General features: G+C 38.1%; 3 protein-coding genes across 3 annotated transcripts; all 3 read left to right on the top strand.

The window, feature by feature from the left end:
- The first annotated feature begins 2,026 nt into the window (after nucleotides 1–2,026).
- On the top strand, nucleotides 2,027–4,454 carry LOC123467874. The gene is made up of 7 exons (XM_045167642.1): nucleotides 2,027–2,453; nucleotides 2,521–2,874; nucleotides 2,937–3,047; nucleotides 3,116–3,354; nucleotides 3,419–3,627; nucleotides 3,689–4,241; nucleotides 4,308–4,454. The coding sequence occupies exons 1-7, from the start codon at nucleotides 2,084–2,086 to the stop codon at nucleotides 4,452–4,454; spliced, it is 1,983 nt and encodes a 660-aa protein (XP_045023577.1). The 5' UTR covers nucleotides 2,027–2,083.
- A 155-nt stretch (nucleotides 4,455–4,609) lies between these two features.
- LOC116929997 lies at nucleotides 4,610–7,756 on the top strand. The gene is given in 10 exon segments (XM_045167633.1): nucleotides 4,610–4,719; nucleotides 4,784–4,869; nucleotides 4,942–5,067; nucleotides 5,123–5,257; nucleotides 5,316–5,488; nucleotides 5,554–5,757; nucleotides 5,819–6,397; nucleotides 6,461–7,401; nucleotides 7,479–7,570; nucleotides 7,573–7,756. Coding segments are annotated over 10 exon segments (2,382 nt in total). The 5' UTR covers nucleotides 4,610–4,714; the 3' UTR covers nucleotides 7,614–7,756.
- A 319-nt stretch (nucleotides 7,757–8,075) lies between these two features.
- Nucleotides 8,076–9,468, top strand: LOC123467871. The gene is made up of 5 exons (XM_045167634.1): nucleotides 8,076–8,100; nucleotides 8,187–8,278; nucleotides 8,338–8,566; nucleotides 8,632–8,814; nucleotides 8,873–9,468. Exons 1-5 carry the CDS (start codon nucleotides 8,088–8,090, stop codon nucleotides 9,307–9,309), a joined length of 954 nt encoding a protein of 317 aa, XP_045023569.1. The 5' UTR covers nucleotides 8,076–8,087; the 3' UTR covers nucleotides 9,310–9,468.
- Nucleotides 9,469–13,040: the final 3,572 nt, after the last annotated feature.

Here is a 13,040-nt window from a genome sequence, read left to right as displayed (position 1 = left end):
ACGACACCCAGAGTAGCTGATCGTTAGCGACCCGTCGTTCCTTTATAGCCGTATGCCCTTGCTGTCCAATAAATTGAAGATGGCCCACCTCCAACACCGGCAGCGGCTACTGGCTCGCACCACATAGACGGAACATTTGAAAAACTCAGCGGCCACCGCTCGCAGCCATTTGCTATTGAGAGCGAAAAGAAGGCGCTTCCCAGTTCCCAGATACATCTGGCTAAAAAAAATATCCGCAAACCATGCTAAGTCACCTGAGTTTTTGATATTTTTCACCTCGTTGGCGCTGGCCAACAGCGGCTACTCCAGCTCGAACCGCTTCCGGTGTTGAAGGTGGGTCATCTTCAATTTATTTATTGAGCAGCGAAGGCATATATGCGTCCGTAAATAGGAAAAGCCGTCAAAGATGGGCCGCTGTTCATATGGGACAGATCAATCGCCAACAAATTCATCAGTTTATATTCTGGGTGTCGTCGACAAGGGGCAGTTCGGCCAGCCCGGAATTAAACGGCAAAATATAAACGCAATTTATTTCAGCCGAGAATTTTCCTTCAATGAAATTTTATGTGATGCGCATTATTCAGCGCTAAACATTTATTTTAGCGCTTGCGCGTTTCGTAAGTCATATGATAGAAAAAATTGGCCTAAAATCAACGCATCGTAGTCCAGTGATCTATAGATCACTAACGTCATACGCGCAACGATATCGCTATATCCAACGCAAACCATTTGACATTTTTCGCCAAACGAGCCGCCTAAACATTGGCCAAGCGACGATTAGCGCTAAGATAGAGAACGGACTCGATAGCGACTAGCGCTAATATAATAGACGGACGCGCGCAACTAGTCAAGTGGCCGCAATTGTTTTTTTGTCGCAACTCGTTAAATAACCGAAGCGCTGGCACGTTTTATAAATAATGCGATGAAGTGAATTGCGCTAAATATAGCGCTTCGCGCGCAAGTTTATCAAAACTACATCACTAGCGCCATGCGCGCTTAGATAGCGCTAGATCTAGCGTGAAACATTTAATATAATTATTTTTCGTGCGAGCCGCTAAAAACAACGGGCGATCGACAACGCAAAAATAACGCAAGGCGCCGCGATAAGTGCCGAAATAACGAAAGGGCACGCCCTACTCGCCCAACTAGTCGCCGCAATTGTTGGTTTACTTTGCACGTCCGTTTAATTAAATTTAGTGCAATGCGTGATATGTAGCGTTAAATATTGATTTTAGCGCTTGTTCTTTTCGTAAATTATATGATGGAATGAATTGCGCTAAATTGATCCTTTTTTGCGCAATTTAATAAAAAGTGCCCTGCGCTCTTAGTAGAGCTTTTAGTGCGAAATATTTAACCTCATTATTTTCGCGTAGATACCCAACTGTTACAGCGGACGGGCTGCACTAAGCGATCAAATAGCGGACGGCGCGCGCTATTCGTCCAACCAGTCGCCGCAATGGTTTTTTTGTGTCTCAGTGATGTTATTTGTCTACGCATACGGCGTTTTGGCAGGCGATTTCCGTCGGTGAGCTGGTGTAGAATTTGCCGTTGCATTCAGACCCTACGTTTTGATCGTCTTCGCAATCGTAATGACGTGGGCCACGTCTGGTTGTGGTGAATGCTGTGGTCGTTGCCACATTCAGCTCCCCGTTCGTAATATGTTGCTCTACACTTGCCGGGATTTGTAGGAACCGGGCGAGAACGTCCTCGCTTCGTTTGAGATGATAGGGCTCAGCCGCTCAGCGCTTATCCCTAGCCATCTAGGGGGAGAGTGAATGTGGCTATGTTTTGGACCGCTAGGTGGCTATCCGTTTGAATAACTTTCATGGGTTTTATGTAAAAAAAGGGGGGGAAATGCAAAATAATATTAAAGAATAATTCTAATTATTTCGATTGATTTATTTTGCAATTAAAAGGTAGCATTTTTCATTAAATTAAAAAAAGATCACAGCAAAAAGAAAGCATAGCAACGGTGTTAAGCAGACGACGATAGCAGACTAAGGTTGGATTGACGAAAAAAGTATCTGTATTTCGCTGCTACAAACGGCGCACCAATGCACCATACATTTTTACGTAATTTGTCATGGCAGAAGTAAGTTCATTGAGTGAGTCGGAAAATTATGTGGAAAGTGATTTCGAAACCTCATCAACAGAAGAGAAAAAGAAGAAAAATGTTTATCCCAAGAGGAAAAGAAAGTATCATCATTTATCCGAGCATTTTTCCAAGTCGAAGAACAATGTAAAAGTAAAGTCTAGTTCCACTGCTGGAAAAACTTTTACTTATCTTGGAAAAACTAGGAAGAAAAAAAATTCAACTCTTAGTGGTGATTCCCTTCAACATTCTTCGCAATCCGTACAACAGCCACAAACTGTTTCATCATTCACTACCCATCATTCAGCACATGACATAGCGACTGATGAATTCCCATCAGCTATCAGCCTTGAAGATCTTGGTTACTATGAAAATCCAGTACAATTTTATTTTGGTTATATAAATAAAGTGAAATTGTATCTTTGCAGATAAGCTAAGAAGAGAAGTGAAAAACGACTTAGAAAGCATGCAGGTAAGACAACATCGAACATGGCAAGAACGACAAACATTTGGTGCATGGGGACAGCATGCTAGAAGAAGAATTTTTACAGAATATGTATCAAGACAGCCACTATTTCATTCAAAATGTGACCAGTGTCATGGTGATTTGAACTTCTACGCTGTGAGATGTATGACCTGCAAAAGACACCTTTGCCATCAATGTGATGCAAACACACACTCCAGCATGCCATTTCATCGAAGACTGTTGTGTTCTTGCGAAACCCTGGAAACATTACAGCCCCATCATTTTATCGATGAAGAAGGAAACATTATAACAAAAGGTATCTGTCTAAAAATAAAAATTCAGACACACGTGTTTCTCAACTATTATGCTCTTTTACAGATGTTTGTTTACCATGCTTTGTGCCTCTTAAATGCTGTGATGTAAACTGCCTTGGATCGATGTCGCTTACACCTAATCTCACAGAATCAATCGTGGTTGTCACTGAGCAAGGTAAAAATAACATTCAATGTAGACCGTATTCTAAAGACTATCTAATAATTTAAAAAATAATTGGACAGGTCGGTTTCTGTTAAAGGGAACTAATTTTGTTTGTGATAGTTGCCATACTGTTAGGAAAGCCACTATCGACGACTATATATTTTCTGGTTTTTTCCCTGCAAGTTTATCAGAGAAAGTTACATATCTTTTTTCAGAAGAGGCACTTCTATTAGGGTATCACATTTCCCACAAGTGTCCAGGTTCTTCAAAGAACATGTACGCTCGCACTCTTGAAGACGTATCTAAAGAATATGGACGGGTACGTGACACAAAGCAGTACAATTTATTCAATTGTTATAATTATGATTTGGTTGATTTGGAAGAATGGACCGATTAACGTACCGTTATTTACTACTGCGGAAAGAGAGTGGGAAACCTGTCGCCACTATATTGACCAAGAAGTGCTGAAAAGAGACAAAACTCATTGCCCAAGTTGTGGGAAAGAACCTTTAGTCAGATCTTCTGACGCTATCGTAAAATTGAGGCGCTTAAGCTCGGCTGGAAAAGTGCACAATCCAGAAAACGAAAGAACGTAAGATGCGTGTACAAGAAAACACGACAAAGACTGGTCTTAAGTTTTATTATTTCAATAGAATGGAACAGCCACAGGCGAGGTTTGGAAACTTAGTTATCAAATCCGATACAGAAGTTGAAAATTTCCGTCAAAGGATTTACAACAAAGTTTCTACTGTACGCAATTACATTTCATTTGAAACTACTAGATTTGACATGCTGGACTACGATATGATTAATCATAATTTTATAGGATTTTTAATTCCCATATCTTATTTTGTAGACAAAAAAGAAACAGATGTGTGGGGGTCGGCTTTTAAGGCCGCAAGAGAAGACTCCAATGAACAAAAGAAGTATGACGAGACTGGGCTCGTCGTTAGCTCCTGCAAGCACTGCGTTGTACCATACGCAATCAACATGTTTAAAGGTGAATCGTGGACCCATACTGCATTTATGCACAACGAAGCCATGAAAAGTAACGCCAAATTCTTCTGCTACGACGTGGTATGCCAATACTGGAAATGGATGAAAACAAAAGTGGCTCGTCATTTTCCTGAATACCGTAATCTAACAAGTGAAATGACAGGAATCTTGCCTATCATGCATAAGAATGCACATCAATTGCCATGCAAGGTATTATATCAATAAATTATGAAGCAAAGTCTTCTCTCAAGCTTGAAATATATATGTACAAAACAGATTTTATGGAATCCCCGCTGGACAACTGGAATGGGCTTAACTGGAGGAGAAGAGCACGAGCAAGTTTTCTCCAAATTGTATCTATATGCTTATGTGCAGGGTTGGACCACCGCGGTTAAAATCTACCGCGGTACTACCGCGCGGTAGCGGTAGTACCGCAATCTTTTACCGCGATATGCTTAAAATTTTCACAATTACCGCACTACCGCATGTCATGTATACTACCGCACGGTAGCGGTAGATAAACGCCATCTATCAGCCAGAAAATGAACTATATTTCATTAAAAAATAGATGGCAGCACGCCATTTCCTCAGCCCCTAACGCTTGATGTTCATCTATAAAGTTTGTAATTCTCAATAAAGTTACTGAAAAACGTTTGATTTAACAGATTTAGTCTTTTATCATCATGGGGTAAGTCAAACTTGTCAATTTTATTATTATTGAGTGTAATGCAAGCATCCAAACTTTATTTTAGTCGAGGGAATCGATCCCAGCAAAACAAACGAGGTAAACGCAGTGCACCTGTCAGGAATGAAAATAGTGTTTTGTTACATCAATCAGGTAGTTTAGTAGTTGCAAGTTCTGACTTTACCTATGTAACTGTATTTGAAAAAATTTTTCATTCACAACAAGTTAATCCACCTGATGCAGCACAAATTGATGATGTTGCTGTCGCAGAACCTGCCACTGCGAAGGAAGCTTCAGTACCAGCTTCTACCAGCACTCAATCTGTTCAGCGTGGGCAAACAGTTCATTCAGGTAATACTCCCAAACCTAATCTTTCATATCCTATTATTCATCTTTTTTATTTTAGATACTGAGGTGATGGGCCTTAATGAGTTGGACACTTCTCGTGATGACAGCAATCTATCTTCTTCAAGTCCCAGCAGAGATCGAGAGAGTGACACAAGGAATCCTGAAGATGCTACTAGTGTCCAATCTTTGAAAGGTATATAAAGAATAAATCTAGTCATGTTTCTGTAGATTACTTATTATGGGTTTTGTAGAATCTGATGACATCAAAAGGCTTTCCTACCCACCATCCTTCTTCAAGTTTATTGAGCCCTCGGCGAAAAATGGAAGCTCCCTGTACGCTTGTCAAGTGAAAGATTGTCCCAGAATGGGAAAGACTCTATCGGCGATAAACAACTCTAGAGGAAACTTGCGGGCTCACATCAAAGTATGACGTACTTGGTATGACAACTTGTTGAAGATGGTCGATTTTATGCCTTTTTTGGTCTTTAGACGGTTCATAAGGAACAGCTGGAAAAGTTTAACACACTTTGTAAAGAAATTGATGCTACTAAGTTGATGGGCGTCCAACCTCTTAGGGACCATTCGGATAAAAAGATCGAGACAGATCGTAAGCCAGCCTCCGTGCAGCAGGTCTTGTCTTTTCAAGGGTACCAAAAACTTGTCACACAGAAAAACCTGGATGAATTCATTCCGGTAATTGTTACTGGCATAAGAGAAAGATTGTTGGTAAACTTCATCTATTATCCTTTTACAGGAATACCTTTGTGACGCGGTTCTACCAGTCTATCACACAGAGACAGAAGCCTTCCGGACTTACACCCGTAAATTGCAACCTCGTCTTAAAGTCAGGAACCGTGCATTCTACCGAAAGCAGATCGCCAGTATGTATATAAAGAAGAGAGCTGCTCTTATGAACCAGTTGCGAGGCGCATTGTGGATTTGTACAACTGCCGATGGATGGACTTCTAGGCGGCGGGCGTTCATCGGCATCACTGCCCACTGGATCGCTCCAAACCTGAAAAGGCGTTCCGTATGCCTTGCCGTAAGACGCGTCATAGGAAAGTGTGATTTTGAAATTATTGCCAAGCTCCTAGAAGGTGTGTACGAAGAATACGACATCCTTCACAAATTGACGGCAACGGTGACGGACAACGGAAGCAATTTTGTGAAAGCATTTCGTCTCTATGGATCCTCGTCTCTCCACTCCACCATCGAGAGATCCACTTCGACTCAAAATCAAAATGCGCCTCTAAGGGCAGCTTCATTGGACGTTTTGAACGCGTCCACCTCTAGGACGACTCTGCAGCCAGTAAATGTCAGGTCAAACAGGATGGTACTAGACTAGCAATCAGTTTCTTACAATGTCGGTACTGAATTCTTTTTTTTTAATTTCAAGGTGACCGGAGAAGACAACATCGCCGCTCTTCTAGAAGATGAGCTTTCTGATTTTGAAGAGACCGATGATGAGATCGATTCGTTATCTGATCATAACCATGATAAGGAAAAGGAGGATCAAGGAGAATCTGCAACGGAGCAAGAGAGTGAATCCGAAATTCAAGAAAATACTGATGCTGACATGAATCCAATTTCCTTAACGGCAATCCTAAATAGTGGTATTGACGCAACCAACATTTACATCCTACCACCTCATCGTCGGTGTGCATGCCACACATTAAACCTGATTTGCAAGTGTGACATCTATAAGGATCTAGAACCGGCTCTCAAGAACCTAATGGAGGCAACCGATAAGAAACTGACTGCTATCTGGAATAAGCAAAATCGAAGCTCTAAGGCTTCTGACACGATCATAGAGAGCCTTGGGATGCTCTTTATCATTCATAATGAAACTCGTTGGAATTCTTATTTCAATGCCATGCAACGAGCCAAATACTTCGTCACAAAGAAAAGGACCGAACTTAAAGCACTTTTTGAACAATTCGGGATTGCGTATTTCCGCCCAGCCGAAGAGGAATTCATTCGTGAATACGTCAAAGTGATGGAGCCTATATCAGAAGCATTGAATGTTCTTCAAGCAGACGTCAACATCTCTATCGGTTATTTACTTCCTACGCTTACCATCCTTCTCAATAAGATGGAAAACCTGAAGGAGAAAGGCGGCATCAAGCACTGCAAACCTCTCCTAAACACAATGATCGAATCAGTAAAGCGAAGATTTGCTGAAAGTTTGGCTGACGCAGAGTTGCACATCGCCGCCATGGTACATCCTCTCTTCAAGGCAAAATGGATGCCGGAAGGCGAGGAGCGTGATGCTAAAGTCCAAGGTATTGTAGACGTCTTTCGATCCTTCAAGAACGACCAAGTTGACTTGGAAAATAGGTATCTATACAGTTACACTAATTCCATGATGTAGTGCTGTGTTTGTTAACTTCTTGCTTTAATTTTCATTTTACTAGGAAGCAGTCTTATTCAGCGGCCGATGGTATTCAAAGCGAGGATTCGGACTACAGCCCGCAGAGAAAGAAGACCAAGAAAGATTTCTTCAAATCAATTTTGACAAACACAGTACCAGCGGAATCCAACGAGGTTGATTTGTTCCTTGCCGACCAGTCTACAAAGATAAGCAGCCTGAACAAATACCCAACCATTAAGGCCATATTTATCAAGTACAATGCTGCATTTCCTTCCTCGGCCTCTGTCGAGCGCTTATTCAGCGTTGCAGGAAGGATTTTTACCCCACTAAGGGGTCGTTTGTCAGACAAAAACTTTGAACGCATGTTATTATTAAAAGTAAACAAGTTCATTGATTCATAAACTAATTCAGTAATTCTTTCAATCTGAAATACAAGACAATAAGGCAAACTAAATGAAACCTAAATGCTTGTGATTTTATTTTGTCTTAGCTATCCGCGCTACCGCAAACGACCACCGCAACCGCGGTAGGCTGTCAGACTACCGCGGTAGTAACGTACCGCGGTAGAAAATTGAAATCTTGCGGTTACAGCTACCGGGTAGCGGTAAATTTTTTTACTACCGCGTCCAACCCTGCTTATGTGCTAAAGCATATGGCCAAACATAGTAATAGAGCTTCTTACTGTATTTATTAGCAAACATTGTTGCATTGTTAACTATTAATTCAACGATTTTACTCTTACTTCATTTAGACAGAAACGATTTTTTAACATTAGCTATTCTTTATTGGAACTGGGGTAAAATTGAAAATATGCATTTCCTTCTACGCAAAAAGCTAGAAAAAGTAAACAACTTTGCAATACAGGTTGAATAATTATTTGAAAATAACGAAAATTTTCTTAGGCAAGAAAGGAAATCAAACAAGGCACTCCAAAACTCGAGAAATTGTTGGAAACCCATAACCTCGTATATAATGATCTTCCACTGATTCACAAGGAGCTGGAGACAAAAGCTAAGGCAATTCTTGACCAAAGAAAAACCAAAAAGACTACAGTTGATACACTGAGAAGAATGCTGGAGGGCTTACATGCTCATTTAAAGACTACTTCCATTTCTATCTCTAAAGAAGCAGGTATATTACAAAAAATAAATTGAGACCGCATTACTTACTCAGAGTATCGAACTTGTACTAAAAAGAAAATTCGAAGAGTCGCACTAAATTAAGGCGGGTTTTGACGGAACCTAAACGAAAGGCTTTGGAAACGATTGAATTAATTAATTCTAAGGATACAACGCTTCCAATTTCTTACGAGGATTTCAATGAAGGTGTCTTTCCTTGGGAAACAGTTCTGGATCGGGATGACACGCACTTTCCCACACGTAAAAATAAAAAAATTGTACTTTTTTAAGTAAAAACTTCATTTCGTCGTTTTTGCAGTTTCCCTTGCCGACAAATATAATATTGTTGATTCTTGGATGCTATTGAAAAGAGCAAGGGAGGAAATTACATTGAGTAAGAATGAAATGATAAACTACATGCGATTCCTCATTGATAAACGGTCATCACTACAACAACCAAGTCAAAAACATACCGGAGAAGACGAGAAATTTGCGAAAGGGAAATCCGTCATGAAAGTTTCTGAAGTTCATCATCTTAATTTAAAAATTCAAATGGCTCTAACAACATTTAATTTAAAGTGCAACCAGGATTTTTCAGATTTCGTATGTGAAACACAAACAAATCATTCTGAACCAGAATTTGAGTTTGACACATCTGATGAAGACAATTACGATTCTCTCTCAGAATCCGAATATTCTGATGAAGAAACAGAAAGCTCATCTAGCTATTCGGAAGATGATGAATCTGCAATATAATTTAGAATACAAATTGCATAATTCTTACTAAAAGTTATGAAAAATAAATGTTTGACTCTTTTAAAGCAATATTGTATTTAATAAAAGTAAGAGAACCTTTTCTCTGATCCGTCCCGTTGCAAAATTAAAATAATAACTAATTGTGGTGCTTGAGAGACGTCAACCGAACAAACGAATCGAAACACCAAGGTAATTCTTCTGAAAAGGCTTTGTCTGAAATTTTTAAATTTCTTTTTTGGCTTTTAATATTAAACAATAAAGATCTTTTGACTAAAAAAGAAATAATTTGTGTTTTTCTTGATTAAATAAAACTTAAATTACAAAAAAAAATAAGATTTTCCTTGTTTAGTTACATAATTTTTTCTACTTCGGTACTATTTAGAGTTAATTTAGATGCTTCCGATTGTGATTCCTTATGAAGATTGGCTTAGTTAATTAAAACAATTCTTAGTTAGTAAAAATTTGCATAATCCCCAAAATTACATGGTAATAGCGCTTTCGTAAAAATAGATAAAATCTTAAGACGTTGCTTTGTCTGAAGTATTTTTTAAATGAAAGATTCTTGGATTTGAGAAGTTTTTAAAGAAATGCTAAGTTAAAAAGAAAAAAATTCTCAAAATGTGCAACCCTCAACATATGCTCTGCGACTTAAGATAAGGCTGTGTCTGAAATTTTAAATGACACCCATACAATTAAAATAGAACATTTTTTAGAAAATTATGAAAGGGAATATAAACGTTTGGACGTTTATGCTGTGAATTGAAAAGGGATAAAATAAATGTATAACCCTCCCACCCTACTGAGACAAAAAGCTCTTATGGCGTTAGTCTACCTCTCCTGTTAGACCGTGTTTTGAACCATACTGCCCATACCGCCAAGTCGAGCAATGCTTCCGGAGCTCGCCGAAAGGATCAGCGCAGTCGAATTCGTCGTCTAGGGAGGGGAGGGGAAAAAATGTCGACTGCTTGACTTCACAAATTTATAATCATAAATTATTTCAAATTAATATTTGTAAAATTCCTTGATGAAATTGATAAATACTTTTAAAATTTAATTTTAAATAACTATTGAAAAAAACTTAAGACTTGCCTATGTCTGAAGAAAAAAACAAACAGGAGCAGCACTCATGGTAAGGCCGAAAAAACATTCAACTTAACATATAATGACAAAAACATGAATTAGTTAACTTTATATACAGCTACCAATCACTAGCGCAAGGTATAATATCGTTTTTAAAACAGGCTAATCTTAAGACAATGCTTTGTCTTAAAAAAAAAGAGAGAATAAGCCCTCTTGGTAAGGCCGAAAAACCTTAGACTTAACATATAATGACAAAAACATGACAAATTAAACTTGAAATACAGCTACCAATCACTAGCGCGAGGAATAATATCGTATTTAAAACAGACAAATCTTAAGACAATGCTTTGTCTAAACAAAAGAAAGAATCAGCCCTCTTGGTAAGGCCGGCAAAAAAAATTAAACTTAACATATAATGACAAAAATATGAATAAGTCAACTTTAAATACAGCTAACAATCACTAGCGGGAGGAATAATATCGTATTTAAAACAGACAAATCTTAAGGCAATGCTTTGTCTAAACAAAAGAAAGAATCAGACCTCTTGGTAAGGCCGGCAAAAAAAATTAAACTTAACATATAATGACAAAAATATGAATAAGTCAACTTTAAATACAGCTACCAATCACTAGCGGAAGGAATAATATCGTATTTAAAAAAGCCGAATCTTAAGACAATGCTTTGTCTGTTACTTTGAAAAAATGAAGACAAAGGTATGTCTTAAGTCGGTGAGCATATGTTGGTCGGGTGCTATGTGGGGAATACCCTACTTGATTTCAATTTTGAAGTTGGATATATGTAAACAATATAACAGAACGCCATAGCGCTCACTGCGGGTGTGGCGGAAACTAGAACGTGAAGAAAGAAAATTTGGGGAAAATTGGGTTAAGATTTCATAAAATAACTTGAAAAGTAAAACTAGCTCCCGGGAATCATTTATTGGGGTGGTAAAGGATAAACCACCGACTAAAATGAGACCTTAACGGATGAGGAGCGAACTCTAGTTCACTATCGGCAACGATTTTCGTTGTCATGATTTTTACATAAGAGCCGTGTAAAACACGGACGCGTTTTCTAGGGGTATAAAAAGGAGGTGACCAGCTAAAAGTGGCTGTGAATTTCAAACTTTTAAGGTTATGTAAACAAAATTTATCCTGAATATAAATGAGGGAATAAATAACAAAGTTCATTTTTCAAAATTAAAAATGTATTTTAATAGTTTTAATCGAATCACAAAAACACGCATATTTTAAAAATAAAAATAAGTACACTAAATATTAATATTTTTCGGGAGCTTTTTAACAGGGCATAGATAAAGGGGATATAAACACAGATCATGTAAAAAACAACTTATTACAATTTGTTTGGGGTTAAAACCTAGCCCGACCGGACTGGTCCTCGAACATCCGGCCAGAGTGGCAAAGTTCATTGACATCGCACATTTGCATCTCTTAGTATCCGGCGCTAAGCGACAAAGTACATTGGCGCTACAGTATCTTAAAATAATAACGAGTCATTTAGTGTACAGTTTGCTGTCCCACATTAGCGTCATGGGAGCTTATGTAAAAAACATTAGAATTGCAAACACAAGTTAAATAATTTTTCTCGCATGATTTCAGTAAAAAAATCAATAATATTTTAGAGGAAACTGAAACGAATCTATTTACCACAAACAATTGCTGTTATTGTGTCAGTTTAGGGAGTCTTTGATGATTAAAAAATATCTCTAAATATGTGGGGAAAAAATCTAGAATCAAGAAAAAATCCTAAGATATAGTCCATAAGCAATTTTGAACCTTCAACCACCGAGTTTGCATGCCAACGCCCTACTACTACGCCACAGTTGCTGATCAATAGCAAACGTAACTTAAAATAATAACGAGCCATTTAGTGTACAGTTTGCTGTCCCAAATTAGCGTCATGGGAGCTTATGTGAAAAACATTAGAACTGCAAACACAAGTTAAATAATTTTTCTTGCATGATTTCAGTAAAAAAATCTATAATATAGTAGAGGAAACTGAAACGAATCTATTTATCACAAACACTTGCTGTTATTGTGTAAGTTTAGGGATTCTTTGATGATTAAAAAATATCTCTAAATATGTGGGGAAAATTCTAGGATCAAGAAAAAGAACTATGTACAGTTTTGAACAATCAACCAACGAATTTACAGTCCAACGCCTTACGACTATGCCACAGCTGATGAAATACAAGAAACGTATTATAAAATAAAAACGAGTCGTTTATAGTGTATTGGTTGCTGTCTCAAATTAGCGTCATGGAAGTTGATGTGAAAAAATTATGAGAACTGCAATTGCAGATTAGATGAATATTGTTAGCTGGCTTTGGTTATGAATTCTTCCGATTGATAAAGGGATTTTAAGCGAACCCGGCGATGTCAATATTACTTGGAACAACTTTAGTTTTAAATTATTGTGGTGAAGTAACAATGCGTGGCAAAAAAAATTAGAAATCCTTAAGGTTAACAAAAAGTTAGTTGAAAATTTAAATACTTATTAATACTCTATCACTAGTCAGATTTGAACCAACGACTGTAGAATTCACAGACTAATGCTTTACCACTGTGTCACTGCCATACGAACACAATTTACGTACAACTTAAACATATCTACGTAATAGTCTGCTGTCA

Source organism: Daphnia magna, unplaced genomic scaffold, assembly GCF_020631705.1.
Source record: "Daphnia magna isolate NIES unplaced genomic scaffold, ASM2063170v1.1 Dm_contigs251, whole genome shotgun sequence".
Taxonomy (NCBI): Eukaryota; Metazoa; Arthropoda; class Branchiopoda; order Diplostraca; family Daphniidae; genus Daphnia; species Daphnia magna.
This window is presented reverse-complemented; position numbering and strand designations above follow the sequence as displayed.

Bases quoted from the DNA above. Each gene is read 5' to 3' on its own strand.
- LOC123467874 (XM_045167642.1), top strand. From the start codon at position 2,084: ATGGCAGAAGTAAGTTCATTGAGTGAGTCGGAAAATTATGTGGAAAGT. The intron at 3,048-3,115 runs GTAAAAATAACA...ATAATTGGACAG, and splicing joins CGTGGTTGTCACTGAGCAAG to GTCGGTTTCTGTTAAAGGGA. The intron at 3,355-3,418 runs GTACGTGACACA...TTGATTTGGAAG, and splicing joins TATCTAAAGAATATGGACGG to AATGGACCGATTAACGTACC.
- LOC123467871 (XM_045167634.1), top strand. The intron at 8,279-8,337 runs GTAAACAACTTT...AAATTTTCTTAG, and splicing joins TACGCAAAAAGCTAGAAAAA to GCAAGAAAGGAAATCAAACA. The intron at 8,815-8,872 runs GTAAAAATAAAA...TCGTTTTTGCAG, and splicing joins TGACACGCACTTTCCCACAC to TTTCCCTTGCCGACAAATAT.